Source organism: Phascolarctos cinereus, unplaced genomic scaffold (assembly GCF_003287225.1).
Source record: "Phascolarctos cinereus isolate Bilbo 61053 unplaced genomic scaffold, phaCin_HiC Scaffold_726;HRSCAF=1367, whole genome shotgun sequence".
Lineage (NCBI taxonomy): Eukaryota > Metazoa > Chordata > Mammalia > Diprotodontia > Phascolarctidae > Phascolarctos > Phascolarctos cinereus.
In genome coordinates this window covers 197849237-197868793 of record NW_027556098.1, presented here as the reverse complement: position 1 = coordinate 197868793, position 19557 = coordinate 197849237, and the positions used below count along the sequence as shown (strand labels likewise).

At 35.1% G+C, this 19557-nt stretch overlaps 1 protein-coding gene across 5 annotated transcripts in view; it reads right to left on the bottom strand.

The window, feature by feature from the left end:
• The window catches only part of TFPI (tissue factor pathway inhibitor), a 124616-nt gene that overhangs the window by 63169 nt on the left and 41890 nt on the right, over nucleotides 1–19557 (bottom strand). For all 5 annotated transcript variants that reach the window (XM_020977547.2, XM_020977548.2, XM_020977546.2 and 2 more), the window contains one exon: nucleotides 4450–4572. In XM_020977547.2, coding sequence (XP_020833206.1) covers nucleotides 4450–4570 — 121 coding nt within the window. In that variant the 5' untranslated portion in view covers nucleotides 4571–4572. The remainder of the gene's footprint in view (nucleotides 1–4449; nucleotides 4573–19557) is intronic.

The following is a 19557-nucleotide window of genomic DNA, read 5'->3' as shown; positions in this document are numbered from 1 at the left end:
AATGCTGTGTGATATTTTAGTGGTAATTGTTTGATTTCTTTTTTTTTCTTTTTATAAGGTTTGTGACAGCCAAATTAATTTTTGCCACATTAATAGTTATTTGGACCTGCTATTTTGGTGTGTAGCCACGAGGTGGTAGTATAGTACCACAAGCATGTGGTTTTACCAGAGGATTATAAATCATAAACAAATTTAACTATACTCAACAGATTAACCCAGAGATTCTTATTCCTTTTTATTGCCCCTCCAAAAAAATCTATTTATAAAAAAGTGGTAAAGTGGCTTAAAGTAAGGTGATAGAGAATATGTTTAGTACAAATTTCTTTTTTAAAACAGAAATAAATACAGGTGTACTTGGTTAACCTTATCAGCCTTTATCTTTTGTCAGTCACCACTCCTTGTCTATAGTTGTTTCATTTTTCTTTATATTCCTAGTGCCTAGCACAGTGTCTTGCTAACTAATTTATATCATAAAGTTAAAACATACACTTTGATCAACATAGAATCTAGAGCTAGAGCATTAGAGATAATTTAGGAAAATTCTTTCATATTACTGAAGGGAATCTGAAGCTTTAGTGACTTGCTCCAAAGTCATACAGCAGAATGAAAGACTGAGATTTGAAATTAGGTCCTTTCGCTCAAAATTCCTTGCTCTTTGCACAAAGCTTGTCACACTTCCTTATCATTACTATCTCTACTTCTCCCTTGCCTTCTATATGCATATACTTAACTCTGGGTGCAAGCTATGCAACTTGAATAATTCTCCTCATTGGTGGAAATAATTATTTCTCAACTTTGGGCCTACCTAAGGGAGAGTTTGGAATAAGAGAGCTTCTGATTTGCTTCTGACTTCTGCTAGAAGAGAGGGCACATGAGGTAGTAACAAGCTCTTCTCAGAGAAAGGGCCCTAAAAGAAGAGAAAGACTCTTGGAAGAAGCCAAAGAAGGCAGAACCCAGAAAAAAAGAAACTGTCCTTCATAAGCTCTGGATAACCCAATCCAGGCACTGAGGTCCAGATAATCATTCACGTCCCCAGAGGAAAGTCATGTAAATATCAATGACTTATCAGTAGGGTTCTAATTAGCAGATATGTCCTAGAAAATTCCCTGAGACACATAGAGGTTAAATTACTCAGAAGTACTTAGAGATTGCATGATTTGCTCCGGATTGTAGAACTAGATAGGATGTGGACATTACTGAATTCTTCTAGTCTCCAAGCCCAATACTCTACCATTATGTTGTCTCTTATTAAGACTAGTACATTATATTGTCCATAATATGTTGTTGTTCGGTCATTGAGTTGTGTCCAACTTTTATAACCCCATTTGGGGTTTTCTTGGCAGTGATACTAGAATAGTTTGCCATTCCCTTCTCCAGCTTATTTTATAGATGATTAACTGAAGCAAACAGGGTTAAGTGATTTGCTCAGGGTCACACAGCTGGTAAGTGTCTGAGGGCAGATTTGAACTCAGGAAAATGAGTCTTCCTGACTCCAGGCCTGACACTCTATCCACTGTGCCACCTACCTGCCTACTGTCCAAACTTTTTTGTTGTTATTGAGTTGTTTCAGTCACATCTGACTCTTCATGATCCCATTTGAGGTTTTCTTGGTGAAGATACTAGAACGGTTTACCATTTCCTTCCTTAGCTACTTTTACAGATGAGGAACTAAAGCAAACAGGGTTAAGTGACTTGTCCAGAGTCATACAGCTAGTAAATGTCTGAGGCTAGATTTGAACTCAGAAAGATGTCTTCCTGAACATTACGAAAAGCAAAGTGGATAACTTTGATTACATTAAATTGAAAAGTTTTTGCACAAACAAAGGCAATGCAACCAAAATAAGAAGGAAAGCAGAAAATTGGGAAAGAATTTTTACAACCAGTCTCTCAAATAAGGGCCTCATTCCTAAAATATATAGAGAATTAAGTCAAATTTATAAGAATGCAAGTCATTCCCCAATTGATAAATGGTAAAAGTATATGAACAGGCAGCTCTCAGATGAAGAAATTAAAGCCATCTATAGTCATATGAAAAAATGTTCTAAATCACTATTAATCAGAGAAATGCAAATCAAAACAACTCTGAGGTACCACATCACACCTATCAGATTAGCTAACATGACAAAACAGAAAAACGATAAATGTTGAAGATGTGGGAAAATTGGAACACTAATGCATTGTTGGTGGAGTTGTGAAATGATCCAACTGTTTTGGAGAGCAATTTGGAACTATGCCCAAAGGGTTATAAAATTGTGTATTGATCCAGCAATAGTACTTCTAGGGCTATATTCCAGAGAGAACATACAAATGGGAAAAGGACCCACATGTACAAAAATATTCATAGCAGCTCTTTCTATGGTGGCAAAGAATTGGAAATTGAGAGGATTTCCATTAATTGGTGCATGGCTGAACAAGTTGTGGTATATGAATGTAATGGAATACTATTGAGCTATAAGAAACAATGAACAGGCTGACTTCAGAAAAAATCCAGGAAGACTTGTATGGTCTGATGGTGAGTGAAATGAGCAGAACCAGGAGAACATTGTACACAATACCAGCCACATTGTGCAGTGACTAATATTGATAAACTTAACCTTTCTCAGCAATACAAGGGTCTAAGACATCTCCAAAGGCCTCATGATGGAAAATGCTATCCACAAAGAAGAAAACTATGGAGTTTGAATACAGATTGAAGCATACTATTTGATATTTTTTTCTTCTGTTCTGTTTTGTTTCCCCTTTCTGGTGGTTCCTCCTATTGGTTCTAATTCTTACTTACCACATCACTAATGTGAAAATATGTTTAGTAAGAATGCATCTGTATAACCTATATCAGATTGTGTGCCATCTTGGGGAGGGAGATGGGGAGAGAGAGTGAGAAAAATATAAAACTCAAAAGCTTATGGAAGTGATTGTTGATAATTCAGAATAAATTAATGAAAAAAAGTAAAATTAAAAAAAGAAAAAGAAAGATGTCTTCCTGATTCCAGGCTAGTACTCTGTTCACTGCACTACCTAATTGCCCTTGTCTATAATAGGTGCCTTGTAATTATTTAGTAAATTACATTAAATTGCATTATTTAATTCAATTAAGTAGAGCTAAGTGTTAACAATTTCCACATAATAGCAACTTAAAAAATAAGTGAGTTATTGATATGACATTTTTTAGCAGATAATACAAGTTTTAGAGAGATAATGAAAAGCAAACTGTTTTAACTGGATTCTTGGAAGTTCACTTTCCATTTCCTCTTCTTTTTCCTGTTCTGGTTAATACCTCATAGCTTTTCGAATGCTAATTCACCCAGATCAGAGTAGATTTCCATTAACGACATCCTCTAATCCAACATTTTAGCTGTTTTATTATTTTCTGGACTGTCTTTAAAAATATGGGATTAGAGCTGTTGTTGTTTGTCCTTTTTCAAAGAGGACCAAAGACATCATGCATTGATGGCTTTACTTGTGCATGAGTTAAGTGTGGCAGGGTTGGTTGCACAAAGTCATTAGCCTCCCTCTCCTTTCAAGAGTCACCAAAGTCTACTGGCAAGACAAAAGTTAAGACAACTTATGGTGATGGCCTGGGATGCAATGGATGACCTTGGTAACTGATGTATGTTTTAGCTGCTTTATGGACATTGGAACAAGTTGTTCTCATCCACCCATTCTGCTAGGGGATGTCTTCACATGCTTGGGGTAGACATTCCTCTAACTCACTGATGGGTTTGAAATCTGTCAGTTACCCTCAACCTGATTTAGACTATCTTCTGAAACATATTATCAAGGTGTGGTTGCTGCACATGCTACAGTTTCTTAGAGCTACCAGTGACAGGGTGACAGGGAGATACCAAAGGTGGATGAGCAGCCCTCAAAAGGTCTTAGCAAGCTTTCATACCAGAGGCGCTAGTTCTCCCTGAACACCTCATACATCCCAAGATTAGAGAAATAGGATCACTAAAGACTAAATTTTCTATCTCCCTCCTTCCCTCCTCCATCTGTCTCCAGATGGGGTTCCCCCAATGCTAATGGAAAACTGTTGTTTCAATGATGTCGGTCATGACTGACTTTTCATATCCTATTTAGGAGTTTTCTTGGCAAAGATATTAGAGTGGTTTTCCATTTCCTTTTCCGCATCATTCACAGATGGGGAACTGAGGCAAACAGGATTAAATGACTTGCCCAGGGTCACAAAGCTAGTAAGTGCCTAAAGCACTTTATTTGAATTCCCCTGGATTGCTTCTAGCTTATTGGTAAATCCCATAAAGGAAATTTCTTCATTGCAGTAGATCACCAGGGCAAAGTCATTTTCTTTATACCTTGTATATGAGTAAAATTGACCAGAATATGATTGCTGCTGCAGTGGAATTGGAAGGCACTAAATAAAAGTAAATATTTGGTTAGAACTTGATAAGGAAAAAAAAGATATTAAATAACTTGAAATAGGCAAAATTTTACCTAAAACATCTCCTTGTTCTTCCTCATCTTCAGAGTTAGCATCCAAAGGCCAAGGAGCATGGCTCAGCAGTAAGAAGATGGCAACCACAAGCATGCCCCCTTTCTTCATCTTGGTGATCATTTCTGAAACACATATTTTATATATATTTTGTCAATAAAAAATTTAATAGTTCATAGACCTACAGTACATGCTACAAATCACACATAATCAATATGATTCAATCTTCAATCAAATATACTTATATACATAGTTTTAGCCAAGCATTTCAGTTTTCTTTTACATATACATCAAAAATACAATGTAAACATACATTCGACTATATTATATGATGAGTATACATTGCTTGTAGTAATCAAGGAGTCTGGGAAAGGTCCTTAGTGATCAGTTAGTCCAACCTTCTCATTTTGCAGTTGAGAAACTGAGGCTCAGAGAGATGAAGATTATTTTGTCTTTTGTTTTGTTTTTCTAAGTTCATAAAGGTAGTTACTGGCAAAGGTGAACTAGAAACCAGTTTCCTAGAATTCTTATCTATTGACCCTTCTATAACAATGCTTCTGAAAGCCCATAATACTGAAGCCTGATGAAATCACAATCTTTTGAGTTCAGCTAAGTCTTTTTTGCATGTTTTGCTATTTCTTCAGTTGATTATTCCCCATAGATCAATAAAAAATAGTTAACATTTTTCAACTGTCATTAAAGCAGAGAAAATGGTCTGCATACTAATTACCCATATTTTGCTTCAAACATTTTCTATTTTCCCTGTTACATTTTATGTTATCTTTATTTTTTTTTCTGTTTAACCCCAATTTTTCTATTTCCTTCTCTCCTTCCTCTAATCATCAAGTTATTTTTTTTTATTATTTGAAAGTGGACTCTCATTTTCAAGTCAGTCTTCTGAGTTTTTCCAACCTTCAGACATTCATTTTCTCATTCTCCTTTTATTTGCTCTGCTTCTATTTCCTATTTTCTAATCCTGCTTTCTATAAAGTGGAAGACAGGCAGCATACCACCAGAGGAAATTGCCTAGAATTCCGACCAGCACCCTTTCAGCAGTTATCTCATGCGGCTTCTTGAGTTGTCTTATTGAAACCAGTTTCTCTGTGAAGATGATGCCAGGTGACAAGCCGTCACCTCAATGCTGTAATGAAGTGCAGATTTAAGTTTCAAAATGGGGCATTGGCTTCTTTAATTTCATTGAAAAATAAAATTCAGAAATAAGGGATATGTTTAAGTAGGAAAAAAAGTTGGATTCTCCTTTGACTCAAGGTTAGGACAGACAGATTTAATGTGGAGGAGGTATACAGGTGAAGGATATTGGGGAGCACAAGACTATCTTCAGCTAGCAGTTCTATTATAGTCAGGAAGGGAAGAGAATGGAAGCATTATGAGGTACAGCTTTTACAAGTTGAAGTCCAGAGCAATTTAGAGGGTTGGCCCTTCATCTTTGTCCATGCATGTTTAGACTTCAGTACACTTCAATGTTGTGATCCTGGCCATGCATATGAATGAAAACAATAGTTATGACAAGGTTGGGATCTGGGCCCCAGAAAGGAAAAACCCTGGACTTTCCCACATGGCCAAGTCTCTGGTGTTAGCCTGAGGCTAGAATCCCAACAACTGGCCTTTCATTGTGGCTACACCCAATCTCCCAATTCTGTTACCCTTAACCTATCCTAGCCCTCCCTATGGCTCCTGGCCATTTCCCACACTTAAACCTAGCTAGGCTCCATTGTCCAGGTCCCAGGAGTCCTGTTCACCCCAGTTTACTCACCACTCCCATTCACTCCTAAATCCCTCCCATAGTCTTTCTGTATATAAGGTCCATCTTGTCTCCACTAAGATATTTAGAGTCTTTAAATCTAGCCACTGCTGGGATTCTTATAATCTAGCCAATAGCTTACTAATGTTCAGACTCCTTAAGAGTCTGTCCAATATGATGGATGTTCTAATAAACCTTGTCTTTGGCTGAAAGAAGGCTTGGGTTCAGTTCTTTCAGACAGGACCCACATGTTGTGATTTTGGGGTCCCAGCACCCCTGAACCTCTAAACCAGATCATTTACACTTTTTCTTTGATAAGTTTCATCAGATAACACTTATGCTATGAATGTGCTATTCCTCACAGAGAAAGGGTCAGTGCAAGTCTTCCCATTTTCTAGGTAAGTAACAGTGGCAGTGATATTTTGAAAGATTTGCCTGAAAACTTTCACTTTAGAGAAACAACTAAATAAGCATTTTGTTGTTGTTGCTGTTCAGTTGTTTTCAGTCATGTCTAACTCTATGACCCATGTGGGGTTTTCTTGGCAGAGATGATGAAGGGGTTTGCCATTTCCTTTCCCAGCTCGCATTCTAGAAGAAGAAACTAAGGGGAAGAGGGTTATGAGTCTTCCTGACTCCAGGCCTGGCACTCTCTCCACTTAGCTGCCCCACAATAACAAATATTAACCCTAGAAATCAGCAAGTGTCCATTTGCTTTTCCTATTTTGGATCATTTGATACTATATGAAGAGAGGGGGATTCTGTGTATTTTAGTTTGGGATCAGCCTAATACAATGGGAAGCATGGAGTCAAGAGACAGGGTAAAGCTCTGGCTTTTATTTAAATTCAACATTTAAAAAATTCCTACACAAGACTTCAAAAGATTCTAGGGATAGGGCTAGAGATTGGTCATATGATTTCGTTGTATAGGCACTAGGTAAGGACTTTGCTATGTGCACAAGACTTCAAAAGATTCTAGGGATAGGGATAGAGATTGGTCATATGATATCATTATATAGGCATTAGGTAAGGACTTTGCTCCACTAGCGCTGGTCAACCAGTTATTAGGGATGAAAAGATAAAAAAAAAAAACACTCCTTGACCTTGAGAAGCTTACTTTTTAATTGGAGGTTATAGGGATTCAACCCCTATGCAAATAAGTAAATGCAAAGAATATCACTTTCTCATCTGGGTCCTCACCTCAGCAAGGTAATCATTTTGCACCTCCATAATCAATTCACTATGCCACTTACCACACTAATTCTTCCAAAAATTTTCATTCCTCCTCTTTCAGGTTTTCAAGGAGTACCCTTTCCCATCCTCTCAGCTGTAAAACTTATCTCTTACTTCACCAAAAAAAAAAAAAAACTGAATCCATTTGCTTAATCTCTCCTTTCCTCTCTTCTCTTAAACTCACTTTAATTTTTTTGTTGCCATATTTTGTTTTTATGCATATTTACATATTATACCCACTCTGTGAGAAGTTTTTTGTAATTAGTTTTACTTAATTGTTTACAAAGATAAGCAATTAAGTAAAACTAATAGTATACAATGACCTCATCTGAAAGTGCATATAATATTCCATGTTTATAGCATTCCTCCCCAAAACTCTGTATTTTATAGTTTTTTAAAGAAGAAAAATACTTTTTGGCACCTCGGTGTCCTTTCCACTGCACTGGAGGGAGGAAAAAAACAGAAAAAAAATAAACAAGTCCCTTGTAACTAATATGCACACTAACACGCAAAAAAAAAACCACCTTTCATTGGCTTTATATGCAAATGGATGTTTTTGTTTTTGTTTTTTTTACCCAGATGAAATCTATCACATCTCAGGAATCAAGTGGCATGCTTCACTATCAGTGCTCTGGAATTATGGATGATCATGCTGTTGATCATAGTTCTTACAGCTTTCAAAGTTATTTCTACACTCTTGTTGATTTATATAAATTGTTCTAAATCTCATTTCATTATTTCTTCATCAGTTTATTGAAATCTTTGAAATCATTAATTTTTATTATATTGATACAAAATGCTGTTTCTGGTATTGCTTACTTAAATCTACATTAGTTCATATAAGACCTTTCATGGCTCTTCAGAATCATCAATTTTCTCATTCCTTATGGCACAGTAACTATTTAACCACATTCGTATACCACAACTTACTCAGACATTTTTCAATTGATGGTCTTCTCTTAGTTTCCAGTTTTTTTTCCTATTACCACAAAGTTGTTATGAATATTTTTATATAATAGAACCTTTTACTACTTCTTTTCTCTTTTGGGCACAGACTGATCATGGTATAGCTGGGTAAAAGAAGATGCACTATTTAGTAACTTTTTCATATATTAAATCTAATTGCTTTCCAGAATGGTTGTACCACTTCATAGATTTACTAACAGTGTATAAATATGCTTATTTTCCCACAGCTCTTTTAAAATATTCATTTTCCTTTTTTTGTCATCTTTGCCAACCTTATGAGAATGAGGTAGAATCTTGGAATTGATTTAATTTTCATTTGTCTAATTTATACTGATTTGGAACTTTTTTTTTCTTTTCTCATGTGGCTACAGATAGCTATAGTTTCTTCAATTGAAAAGAATTCCCACATTAGATCCTAAATGGTAGATTAGAGGCAGCAACCCCACCAGACTCTCCCAATGTTTGTATCCAAAACACTTTAAAATAATGCCTCAAATCAAATTTTGGAGTGACAGAGTCAGGAAAAGATCAGGATGAGATGCTTTCCTCACCTTAGACAACTTAAAAGGTCAGCAAGAGAGATCTGTGATACCAAAAGTGTGGGCTGGCCCAAAGAACATGTGGTAGTAGCAAAACAGGCAGGCCTTAGAGGTGGCTAAGACAGTTGTAGCAGCAGCTTTAGGAGCTCTCGGCCCAGAGATGGTAAGGGGGTTCAGAAAAAATATGCTTCTTGAAAAAATGATAATAGGAGGGGCAGCTGGGTGGTATAGTGAATAGAGTACTGGCCCTGTTTCAGGAGGACCTGAGTTCAAATCTAGCCTCAGACACATAATACTTACTAGCTGTGTAACCCTGGGCAAGTCACTTAACCCCCATTGCCCAACCAAAAAACAAAAACTAAAACAAAAAATGATAATAGGGGACACTTTGCTGGCAGCTGACACTGATTGGCAACTTTATTGACCATAAGCATTTATAAGGCATGGCTCCAAGGAACATTTGTGGTCACTCACAAGGGAGCAGGTAGCCTTGTTACAGTTCAAAGGCAGAGAGGAACATTAGCACTTGTAGCTATAGGAGATGAGGGGACCTTTCTGGGTAAAGACCAGAGCATATACCAGGAGAACAGTGACCACACCTCTCTCTGGGTCAAACCACCATGGAAGCACCAAAAACTTGTAAACCCCAGAATTAGCTTTGGAGACAGTAGCACGAAAAGATCTAAAGCTTGGGACAGTACCCGACCAATCCCAGCTGAGCAGAGCCCAACTTTAGCATAAAATCCAAAATTAAGAAATAGGCTGGAAAAATGAGCAAACAACAACAACAAAATTAACCATAAAAAGCTACTACAGTGGCAGGGAAGACCAACTTAGAAGACAAAAATGTGAAAACATCTACCAAAAAAACCTTTAAAGGGCTTAGATTCTTAAAATCTATCCAATAGCTCACTAACATTCAGACTCCTTAAGAGTCTGCCCAACATGACAGATGTTCTAATAAACCTTGTCTTTGGCTGAAAGAAAGTTTGGGTTGAATTCTTTTTGAGAGGATGCATGTGTTGTGGTTTTGGGGTTCCAGCATCCCTAAACCACATTTTTAGTGGCCCGTATGGGGAAACTGCCTAACCTCAATTTCTTCTCCAACCAAGACTGGAAGGTATGTAAGCCCCCCCCACCTCCTTTCTTGCTCTGAAGTTGGGGTCACTCTCCAAGCACCAAGGAAGGCTTGGAGGTGCTTTTCAGGAAAACAGTTATGCGGCTGTCTCACACTTGGCCTGACACTCTCAGGCTCTCTGTCCACTGGGTCAGTTAGAGGCCATGGACCTGGATACACCTGCCACAGCATGGAGGACAAGGAAGTGTCTCATCTGGAAGTGTGTGCCCAATTCTATTAATTCCCTTGGCACTAGAGAATTGGGGAAAACTGCAGTTGCTTTTTGGTTCCTTGAGGCTTACTTACTCCCCTCTACATCCTTGAATCCTCCTTCATGGAGGTTACAGGGGAAAGTTAGAACAGCTAAAAATATCTTGGCAGATTCTGGAGGTTTTGTGATTGATCATTAATGAGTTTTGAAACTCCTCCTTACAATTCTGGTCACTCCTTTCTCCCACTCCCTTCCCTTGAGTCAAGATGGTATATATTAACCCTTCTCATAGGAGAAGAGAGTTTCATTCTTAACCCCTCACCTTTGATTTTGCCCTCCCCTACCTGGGAAAGGAAGGAAGGGGGAGTGGCAGCAGCTACTGCATTGGCTCCCCTGGCAGTGGCCTTGGGCCCTAGGGCAACCTTTGCCTGGAAACTTCACCCACGTTCAACACATCCTGCTCAAGGTAAAGAAGCTAGCCTCCAAACTTGGGTAAGCACACTCTTTTAAAGTTGTAGTTTTAACCGTTAATGATGAGGTGTTGATTCTTCGTATAAAGTAATTTGGAAATGAATTTAACAAAATTGAAGTCACCTGATTGGTAATGGATTTGTTTTAAGTTTCAAATTGGTGAACTTTTCCTATCAGTTACGTCAAGCAACTTTTCATAATTTGGTTACCGCTAAAATAATGTGGCTATTGTTGGTTATCATTTTAATGTGTAAACTAGCCAAAAAGCTTGTTTGGGTTTTGTCTTGCTGAGAATTTGCAAGTATATATGAATAATCTCTAATGATTGGCTTTTTACACCAGGACAAATTTAAATTTAAGATGTAAATCCTGGAAAAGTTTTTCCTAAACTGTGATTAGTGAAACTTGCCATTTGAGGTTAAAAAAAAGTTCATCATTTTATTTTGAATTGTCTAAAGGGTTATAATAATCCATTGATAAATCAATAATCCACCATCTGAGACATGCCACAAGCTACTCAGAATGTGATACTGGTGGGAAGTCAGCATTGGGAAAAGCTGAGAGGACAATTTTAGCCTTAGTCTAAGAAGGGATCCTCCTGGCTCAGTTTCCCCATTATGTTCCTTTGAAAGGGAATGTTACCCACCTGGCTCTTCCTGAGTCTGGCTATGAGGTGGATTTGATATAACATGGTTGGAAAAACTGAATTATTTGAATTCAAACAGAGCTAAGGATGTTTTATCCTGTCATTTGGGCTCTGCAGTCTTTTCTATCAGATTTGTGTCTTCCAGACTACAGCTCATTCACCTACAATTGATAGCAAACTATGGGTACCAGCTAATGTCCCCACTTTGTTCCCTGGATGCAGCCTATGCTTGGTTCCAAGACAGCTCTATAACCCTTGCCAGCAGGAAGCAGTTTCAGAAGCTGAGACCTTCACCCCTTACACTAAAAGAATTTGTGTCCAATTTGTTTGAGGGGGGAATGATGAGGATGGGATCTAGACCCCAAAAAGAAAAAAGCCTGGTCTTGCCCACATGGCCAAATCTCTGGAGTTCTCCTGAGGCAATTAATTGTGGCTATACCCAATCTCCCAATTCTGTCACACCTCCCTATGGCCCCCAGTCATTTCCCACCTTTAATCCTAACTAGGCTCCATTCTCCCTTGGCCACATGGTCCAGGTCCCAAGAGTTCTGTTCACCCCAGCTTACTGGCCACTCCCATCCTGATCCTCCTTAGACCCCTCCTCCAGTCACCCAAACTACTTGGCCACTTCTAGTCCCTCCCACAGTCTTTCTGTATATAAGGTCCACCTTGTCTCCATTAAGATGCTTAGATTCTTAAAATCTGGCCAATAGCTCACTAACATTCAGACTCCTTAAGAGTCTGCCCAATGTGACAGTTGTTCTAATAAACCTGGTCTTTGGCTGAAAAAAAAACTTTCTAAGAAAATGCTAATTGGACACAAGGTAAATAAGAATTTTTGGAAGAGTTAAACAGACAAGAGTGGCACAGGAAAAATTGGGAAAAGTAATTAGAGTCATACAAGGAAATTATGAAAAACTTGGTAAAAGAGCGATAAAAATACTGGAGAAAATAATAATTAAAAAAGAAAATAGAATTGACCTAATGGTAAAAGAAGCACAAAAATTTGCTGAAGAAAAGAATTTTTTAAAAAGTAGAATTGGCCAATTGAAAACATGAATACAAAAGACCACTGAAGAGAATAATTTCTTAAAAATTAGAATTGGGTAAGTGGAAGCTAATGACTACATGAGACATCAAGAAACAATAAAATAAAGTCTAAAGAAAGAAAAACAAATAAAAGAAAATTTGAAATATTGGAAAAAAACTGACTTAGGAAATAAATCAAGGACAGATAATTAAAGAATTATTGGACTATTTTGAAAGTCATGATAAAAAGAAGAGCCTAAATATCACATTTCAAAGATATATAAAGGGAAACTGGTTAAATATCTTAGACTTAGTAGGTAAAATAAAAATTGAAAGAATCCACTGATCACCTCCTGAAAGACATCCTAAAATGAAAACTCCCAATAACATTATAGCTCAATTCCAGAGCTCCCAGGTGAAGGAGAAAATATTGCAAGCAAACAGAAAGAAGCAATTGAAATATCATGGAGTCCGTCAGGAACACAAAATATTTAGTAGTTTCCGCATTAAAGGAACAGAGGGCTTTGATATTATTTGATGATATTCTGGAAGTCAAGAGAGATAAGATTACCACCGAGGATAACCTTTCCAGCAAAACTGAGTATAATCCTTCAGGGGGAAGAAGGAAATTTAATGAAATAAAGGACTTCCAAGCATTTGTAATGAAAAGAGCCTAGATGAATAGAAAATTTGGAATTCATATAGAAGATTCAAGGGAAACATAAAAAGGTAAACATAAAAGAAAATCATAAGAGAATTAATAAAATTAAACCATTTGCATTCCTATATGAAAAGATGATACATATACTTCCTAAGAACTTTATCATTATTAGGACAGTTAGAAGCAGTCTACATAGACAAAAGGCAAAGGTGTGAGTCAATGATGTAGAGATGATCTCAAAAAAAAAAAAAAGGAGGTGAGAAAGAGGGATACACTAGGAGAAGGGGGAAGGGAGAGGTAGAATGGGGTAAATGATCTCACATAAAAGAAGTGCACAAGGAAGAGCTTTAATAGTGGAGGTGAGGATGGAGGGGTTTTAGGCAATGCTTGATCCTCACTCTCATCAGAATGGGTGTGTGTATGTGTGTATTTAGCTTTTTCCCCTTGACTTAGCAATACAACTAGTAGTGTGTATCACAAAGACATTTTTGAAGAAAAAAATAAAGGAAAAGGACCTCTATGTACACAAATGTTTATAGCAACTTTTTTTTGTGGTGGCAAAGAAGTGGGAATTAAGAGGATGGGGAATGGCTGAAGAAGTTGTGACATATGATTATGATGGATTACTATTGAGCTATGGAAAATGACAAGGGAGATGGCTTTAGGGGAACAAAAAAACATTGAAAGACCTATGTGAAGTAATGCAAAGTAAAGTGAGTAGAACCAGAAGATTATTATATATAGTAATGGCAATATTGTATGATCCAAGAAAGCCCTAAGGACTCATGAGGAAAAATGCTGTCCACCTCCAGAGAAAGAATTGATGAGCTCTGAGTGAAAATTGAAGTATAGCTTTTTTTTTTTACTTTATTTTTCTGGCTTTTTTGTTTAATAGCTAATGTGGATCTATGTATTGCATAATTTCACTTGCATAACTAACATATTGTTTGCTTTCTCAGTAGGTGTGTAGGAATGGAAAGAAGGGGAAAATTTTGGAGCTCAATTTTTAAAAGAATATTAAAAATAGACAATAAATATGAAAAAAGAATTGTCTATCTATATTCTTACACCTCAACTGGGAATGGCTCATTCTTAGAAACTTGAATTAGTGCATAATATGTCTTGGAATTGATATTTTGTCAGAGAAAGTTACTTCAAAGTTTTCTTCCCTGTTAATTGTATCTCTTTATCTCAGCTCTTTTGGATTTGTTCATGTAAAACTTTTAATTTGGTAAAATCAAAATTATCTTTTTATCTTCTATGATTTATCTTCTGTTTTATCTATCTTCTTTTTATCTTCCTTTTCTCAGTCATAAGCTTTTCTCCTATCTATAGATCTCAGAGGTGTTTTCTCTCATGTTTCTCTAATTTGTTTGTGATGTGACTATACACACACACACACACACACACACACACACACACATCACTTATCCAATTGGACTTTATTTTAGTATAACAAGGAAGGTATTGTTCTATACAAATTTTCCTCCAAACTGCTGTCTAATTTCCTCATCAGTTTTTATCAAATAATGAGTCCTTCACCAAGTAACTGAAGTCTTTGTGTTTACCAGTTACTAGAGTACTTGATACATTTGCTTTCTGTAAATGTTGTAGCTAACATGTTCCACTGATCCATTTTTTAATTTTTTAATAAGTACAAAATTTGAGAATTATTGCTTTATAATATGGTTTAAGATGTGGCCCCCTTTGTTCACACTTCTTTTCATATTTTCCTTGGAATTCTTGACTTTTTTGCCACCATATGGACTTTGATATTATTTTTTCTGGTTTTATAAAGGAAGCTTTTGGTAGTTTGATTAGTGTAGTATTGCATAAGTAAACACACACACGCACATGTAAATATATATATAGATATTTTTATTATATTTTTTCATCCTACCTATGAGAAATTCATATTTTTCCAACTATGTACATGTCTTTATTTCTGATAATATTGGTTTAAGGTTGTATATATTTTATACATTATGTTGTAATTTTGAAAAGACTTTCTCATTCTATCTCTTCCTACTACATTTCATTCTATAGAAATACTGATGATTTTTTATCCTGAAAGTTTGCTGGTTAAATGTTTCATTTAATTTTTAGTTGATTCTCTAGGATTCCTTAAGTAAACCATATTATCTACAAAAGATGAATATTTTGTTTCTTGAATGTGTATTCCCTCAATTTCTTTTTCTTGTCTTATTGCTAGTGTGAGCATTTATAGGACTCTCTTAAATAAAAGTAATGATAATATAACTCTTGGTGTCACTCCAGAATTTACTGGAAATAATTATATTTAATGTTTATTATTCATAATGGTGATACTTGGTTATAGACATATTACTCATCTGTCACTTTAGGAAATGTTCATATATTCCTGTTTCCTAGTGTGTTTGTTTTTTTTTTTTCAGAGATAGGCATGGTAATTTGTCAAAAGCTCTTTCTATATTGATTGGTATGATTTTTGTTGACTTGTTATTGATAGGATCAATTAAGCTTTTAATTACTTAAGTTTTCCCAATAATAAACCTAACATGCATGTCCAGTATACAGTCAACTGGGTCAAAGTATGTAACCTCTGAAATATATTGTTTTAGTCTTTTTGCAAATATTTATTTAAATTTTTCTACATCAATGTTTATTAGGGATATTGGTCTATACTTTTCTTTTTCTGCTTGGCCTCTTCCTACTTTACATATTAAGGTCAAATATGTATCAAAAAGATTTTGGTAGGATACCTTCTTTTGCTATTTTTTTTACAAACAATTTAACAAATATTGGAATTAATTGTTTTAGAATGTTTGTTAGAACTCACTCGTGAATTCTTCTGATATCGGGCTTTATTTTTCCCTTTGGAAGTTAATTTGTGGCTTGTCCACTTTTTTTTGTTGGAAATTGAGTTATTTAAATTTTCTATTTCTTGTTCTTTTATGTCAAACATTCATATTGTAATAGAATAAAGAAAAATTAACATTTGCCAAGTTGGGGTAATTTATATTTTTATATTCATTTAAGCTTATTGGCATATAGTAAGGGAAAACACATTCTAACAAAGTTTTTTATTTCTTCTTCATTTGCAGTAAATTCTCCTTTTTATTTTTAATATTGACAATTTGGTTTTCTTCTTTCTTTTTGATCAAATTAATGGTTTAGCTGTTTTTAAGATTGTTCTGTTTCTTAATTCAAATTTTGAATTTTGTTTTGTTTCAATTTTGTTAAATTTCTTTGATTTACAGGCTCTATATTTTGATATTTAATTTGACCTCTTAAATTGGTTGGGTTTTGAGTATTTTTAGTTTAATTCTTAGCTCATTGATTTGTTCTTTCTTTCTTCCTTTCTTTCTTTTTTGTTAATGCAAATGCTTAGAGATATAAATTTTCATTTAAATATTGCTTTGGCTATATCCCTGAAATTGCAGTTTGTCTCATTGATGATATTACCTTTAATAAGATCCTTTATTGTTTTTATGCTTTGTTTTTTGACAATCCAATTCTTCATGATTAAGTTATTTATTTAATCAAGAGTTGATTTTTAATATGGGAAGCTAGTTGGAACAGTGGATAGAGGGCTAGGTGCAGTCAGGGAGATTAATCTTTCTGAATTCAAATGTGACCTCATACACTTACTAGGTGTGACTCTGAGCAGGTCACTTAACCCTATTTGTCTCAGTTTCTTCATATGTAAAAGAAGCTGGAGAAGGAAAGGGCAAACCACTTCAGTATCTCTGCCAAGAAAACCCCAAATGAGGTCACTAAGAGTAGGACACAATTAAAAAAAATCCCCATTCAGAATTGGCCACCTAGCAATAAAACTATCTCTTTTGAAGACAATGTGATAGTATACTTGGAAAATCACAAAGGTTTAACTAAAAAGTTAGTTGAAACAATTAATAATTATACCCAAGTAGTGGAATATAAAGTAAATCCACATAAATCATCAGCATTCCTATATATCACAAACAAAATCATGGGAGAAGAGATAAAAAGAGATACCCCATTTAAAATACCTCTAGATAGTAAAAAAAAAAATACCTAGGTATATGCCTGCTAAAACAAACAATAGGAACTGTAAGAACAAAATTACAAGAAAAATTTTATACAGATAAAAGCAGGTTCAAATAATTGGAAAAAGTATTAATTGTTCATGGATAGGCAAAGCCAATATAATAAAAATGTTAATTTTGCCTAAACTAATTTACATAATCAATGCCATCCCAAATAAAGTACCAAGATATTATTTTACTTATAGAAAAAAATTAATAAAATTCATTTGGGAGAACAAAAATTCAAGAATATCAAATGAACTAAAGAAAAAAAATGTAAAGGAAGGAAGTTTAGCAGTACCAGATTTCAAACTGTATTATAAAGCAGTAATGATCAATACTATCTGGTACTGGCTAAGACATAGAAAGGTAACTCAATGGCACAGAGTAGACATACAATTTACAGCAGCAAATAAATATAATAATTGTATTTGACAAGTGTAAAGACAAGATTTTGGGATAAGAATTCATAATTTGCTAAAAATTGTTGGGAAAACTGAAAACAGTATGGGGAAATCAAGTCTAGACCAATCTGTCACACCACTTACAAAGATAAGGTCAAAATGCATACATGACCTAGATATAAAGAGAGACATTACAAGAAATTGGAAGATATTGGAATATATTATTTTTCAGACTGATGAATAGGCAGACAATTTATGAATAAACAGGAGATGGAGAGCAAAATTAGGTGTAAAATGGATAATTTCAGTTATATTAAATTTTAAAAATTGGACAAATAAAACAAATGTAGTCAAGATTAGAAGGAAAGCAGGAAATTAGGGGAAAAATTATAGACAATTCTCAGGAAATTAAAACAATCTTGAGATATTTTAATTTTTATTAATCAGATTGACTAAAATGATTGAAGGAGAAAGTGACAAATGTTAGAGGGAATGTGGAAAAATTGGCACACTATCCCATTGTTGGTGGAGTTGTGAATGAATTCATCCATTTTGAAGAGCAATCTAAAGTTATGTCCAAAGGCTTATTAAATTGCCTTTGACCCAGTAATACCACTATAAGGTCTATTTCCAAAGATGATTTGGGAAAAAGGAAAAGAATCTAGATGTTCTAAAATATTTATTTGTAAATATAAAATATTTATTCTCTGTAGTGCAAAGAAGTGGAAATTGTGGGGATGCTCATCAATTTGGGAGTAGCTGAACAATTTATTTGATTGTGATGGAATACTACTGTGCTATAAGAAATGATGAACAGGCTAACTTCAGAAAAACCTGGAAAGACCTATATGGTCTGATGCTGAGTGAAGTGAGCATAACCAAGAGGACTTTGTACACAATAACAGCCACGTTATGCAATGACTAAGATTGTTAAACTGAACCCTTCTCAGCATTACGAGGATCTAAGACATCTCCAGAGGTCTCAGGATGGAAAATGCTGTCCACATCCAAAGAAAGAACTATGGAAGTCGAATCACTCTCACTTATTTTTACCTTCTGTTGAGTTTTGTTTCATCTTTCTGATGGTTCCTCCTATTAGTTTTAATTTTTACTTACAACTTCACTAATGTGAAAATATGTTTAATGGTTATGTAAATGTAAAGCCTATATCAGATTGTGCGCTGTCTTGGGGAGGGTGGGGGGGAGGAAGGGGGAGAAAAATTTTCAACTCCAAAGCATATGGAAGTGATTGTTGATAAATCAAAATAAATTAATAAAGTTTTTAAAAAATGCATAGAAAAAAAGAAATGATGATCTTGATGGTCTTAGAAAAACATGGACAAACTTGAATGAAGTAACAAAGAACAAAATGAGCAGAAGCAAGAGAATGTTGTATACAGTAACAACAATGTCTTAAGAACAACTTTGAGTAAATAAATGATTTTGATTATTATACATGCCCAAATTAACTACAAAAATATATATGAAGGAAGATGCTAGCTGCATCCAGAGAAAGAACTGATAAATAGATTGTGTATGGAATTATTTTACATACACACGCATGCTTATTTGTGTCTAATGGTAGCCATCTTTAGGGTGGGAAGGAGGAAAGGAAAAAAAAAGGAAAGAAGAAATTTACACTATAACTTTATTATATATTTAAAAGGAATAGCAAGTTGTACATAATAGATTTGCAGTCTCATTTGCAATCATATTTTTTATTATGCTATGTTATGGAAATGGTTATTTTGTTCCATAAATTAAAAATATATGTATTTTAAAAAACACACTTGCTACCTGGATGATCCTGGACAGCTCACTTAACATCTCTCAGCTTCAATCTCTTAATATATAAAATATGGATAATAACAACAGTGGTGTTGGGAAGTTCAAATGAGATAATACAAATTAAAGACTTTGGAAACTTCAACACGCTGCACAAATGTGAGCTATTGTTAATATTATAACTGACTCATCATTGGGAAAAATGACTAAAATTATTTTTTTTTTCTGTAACCCTGTATCATT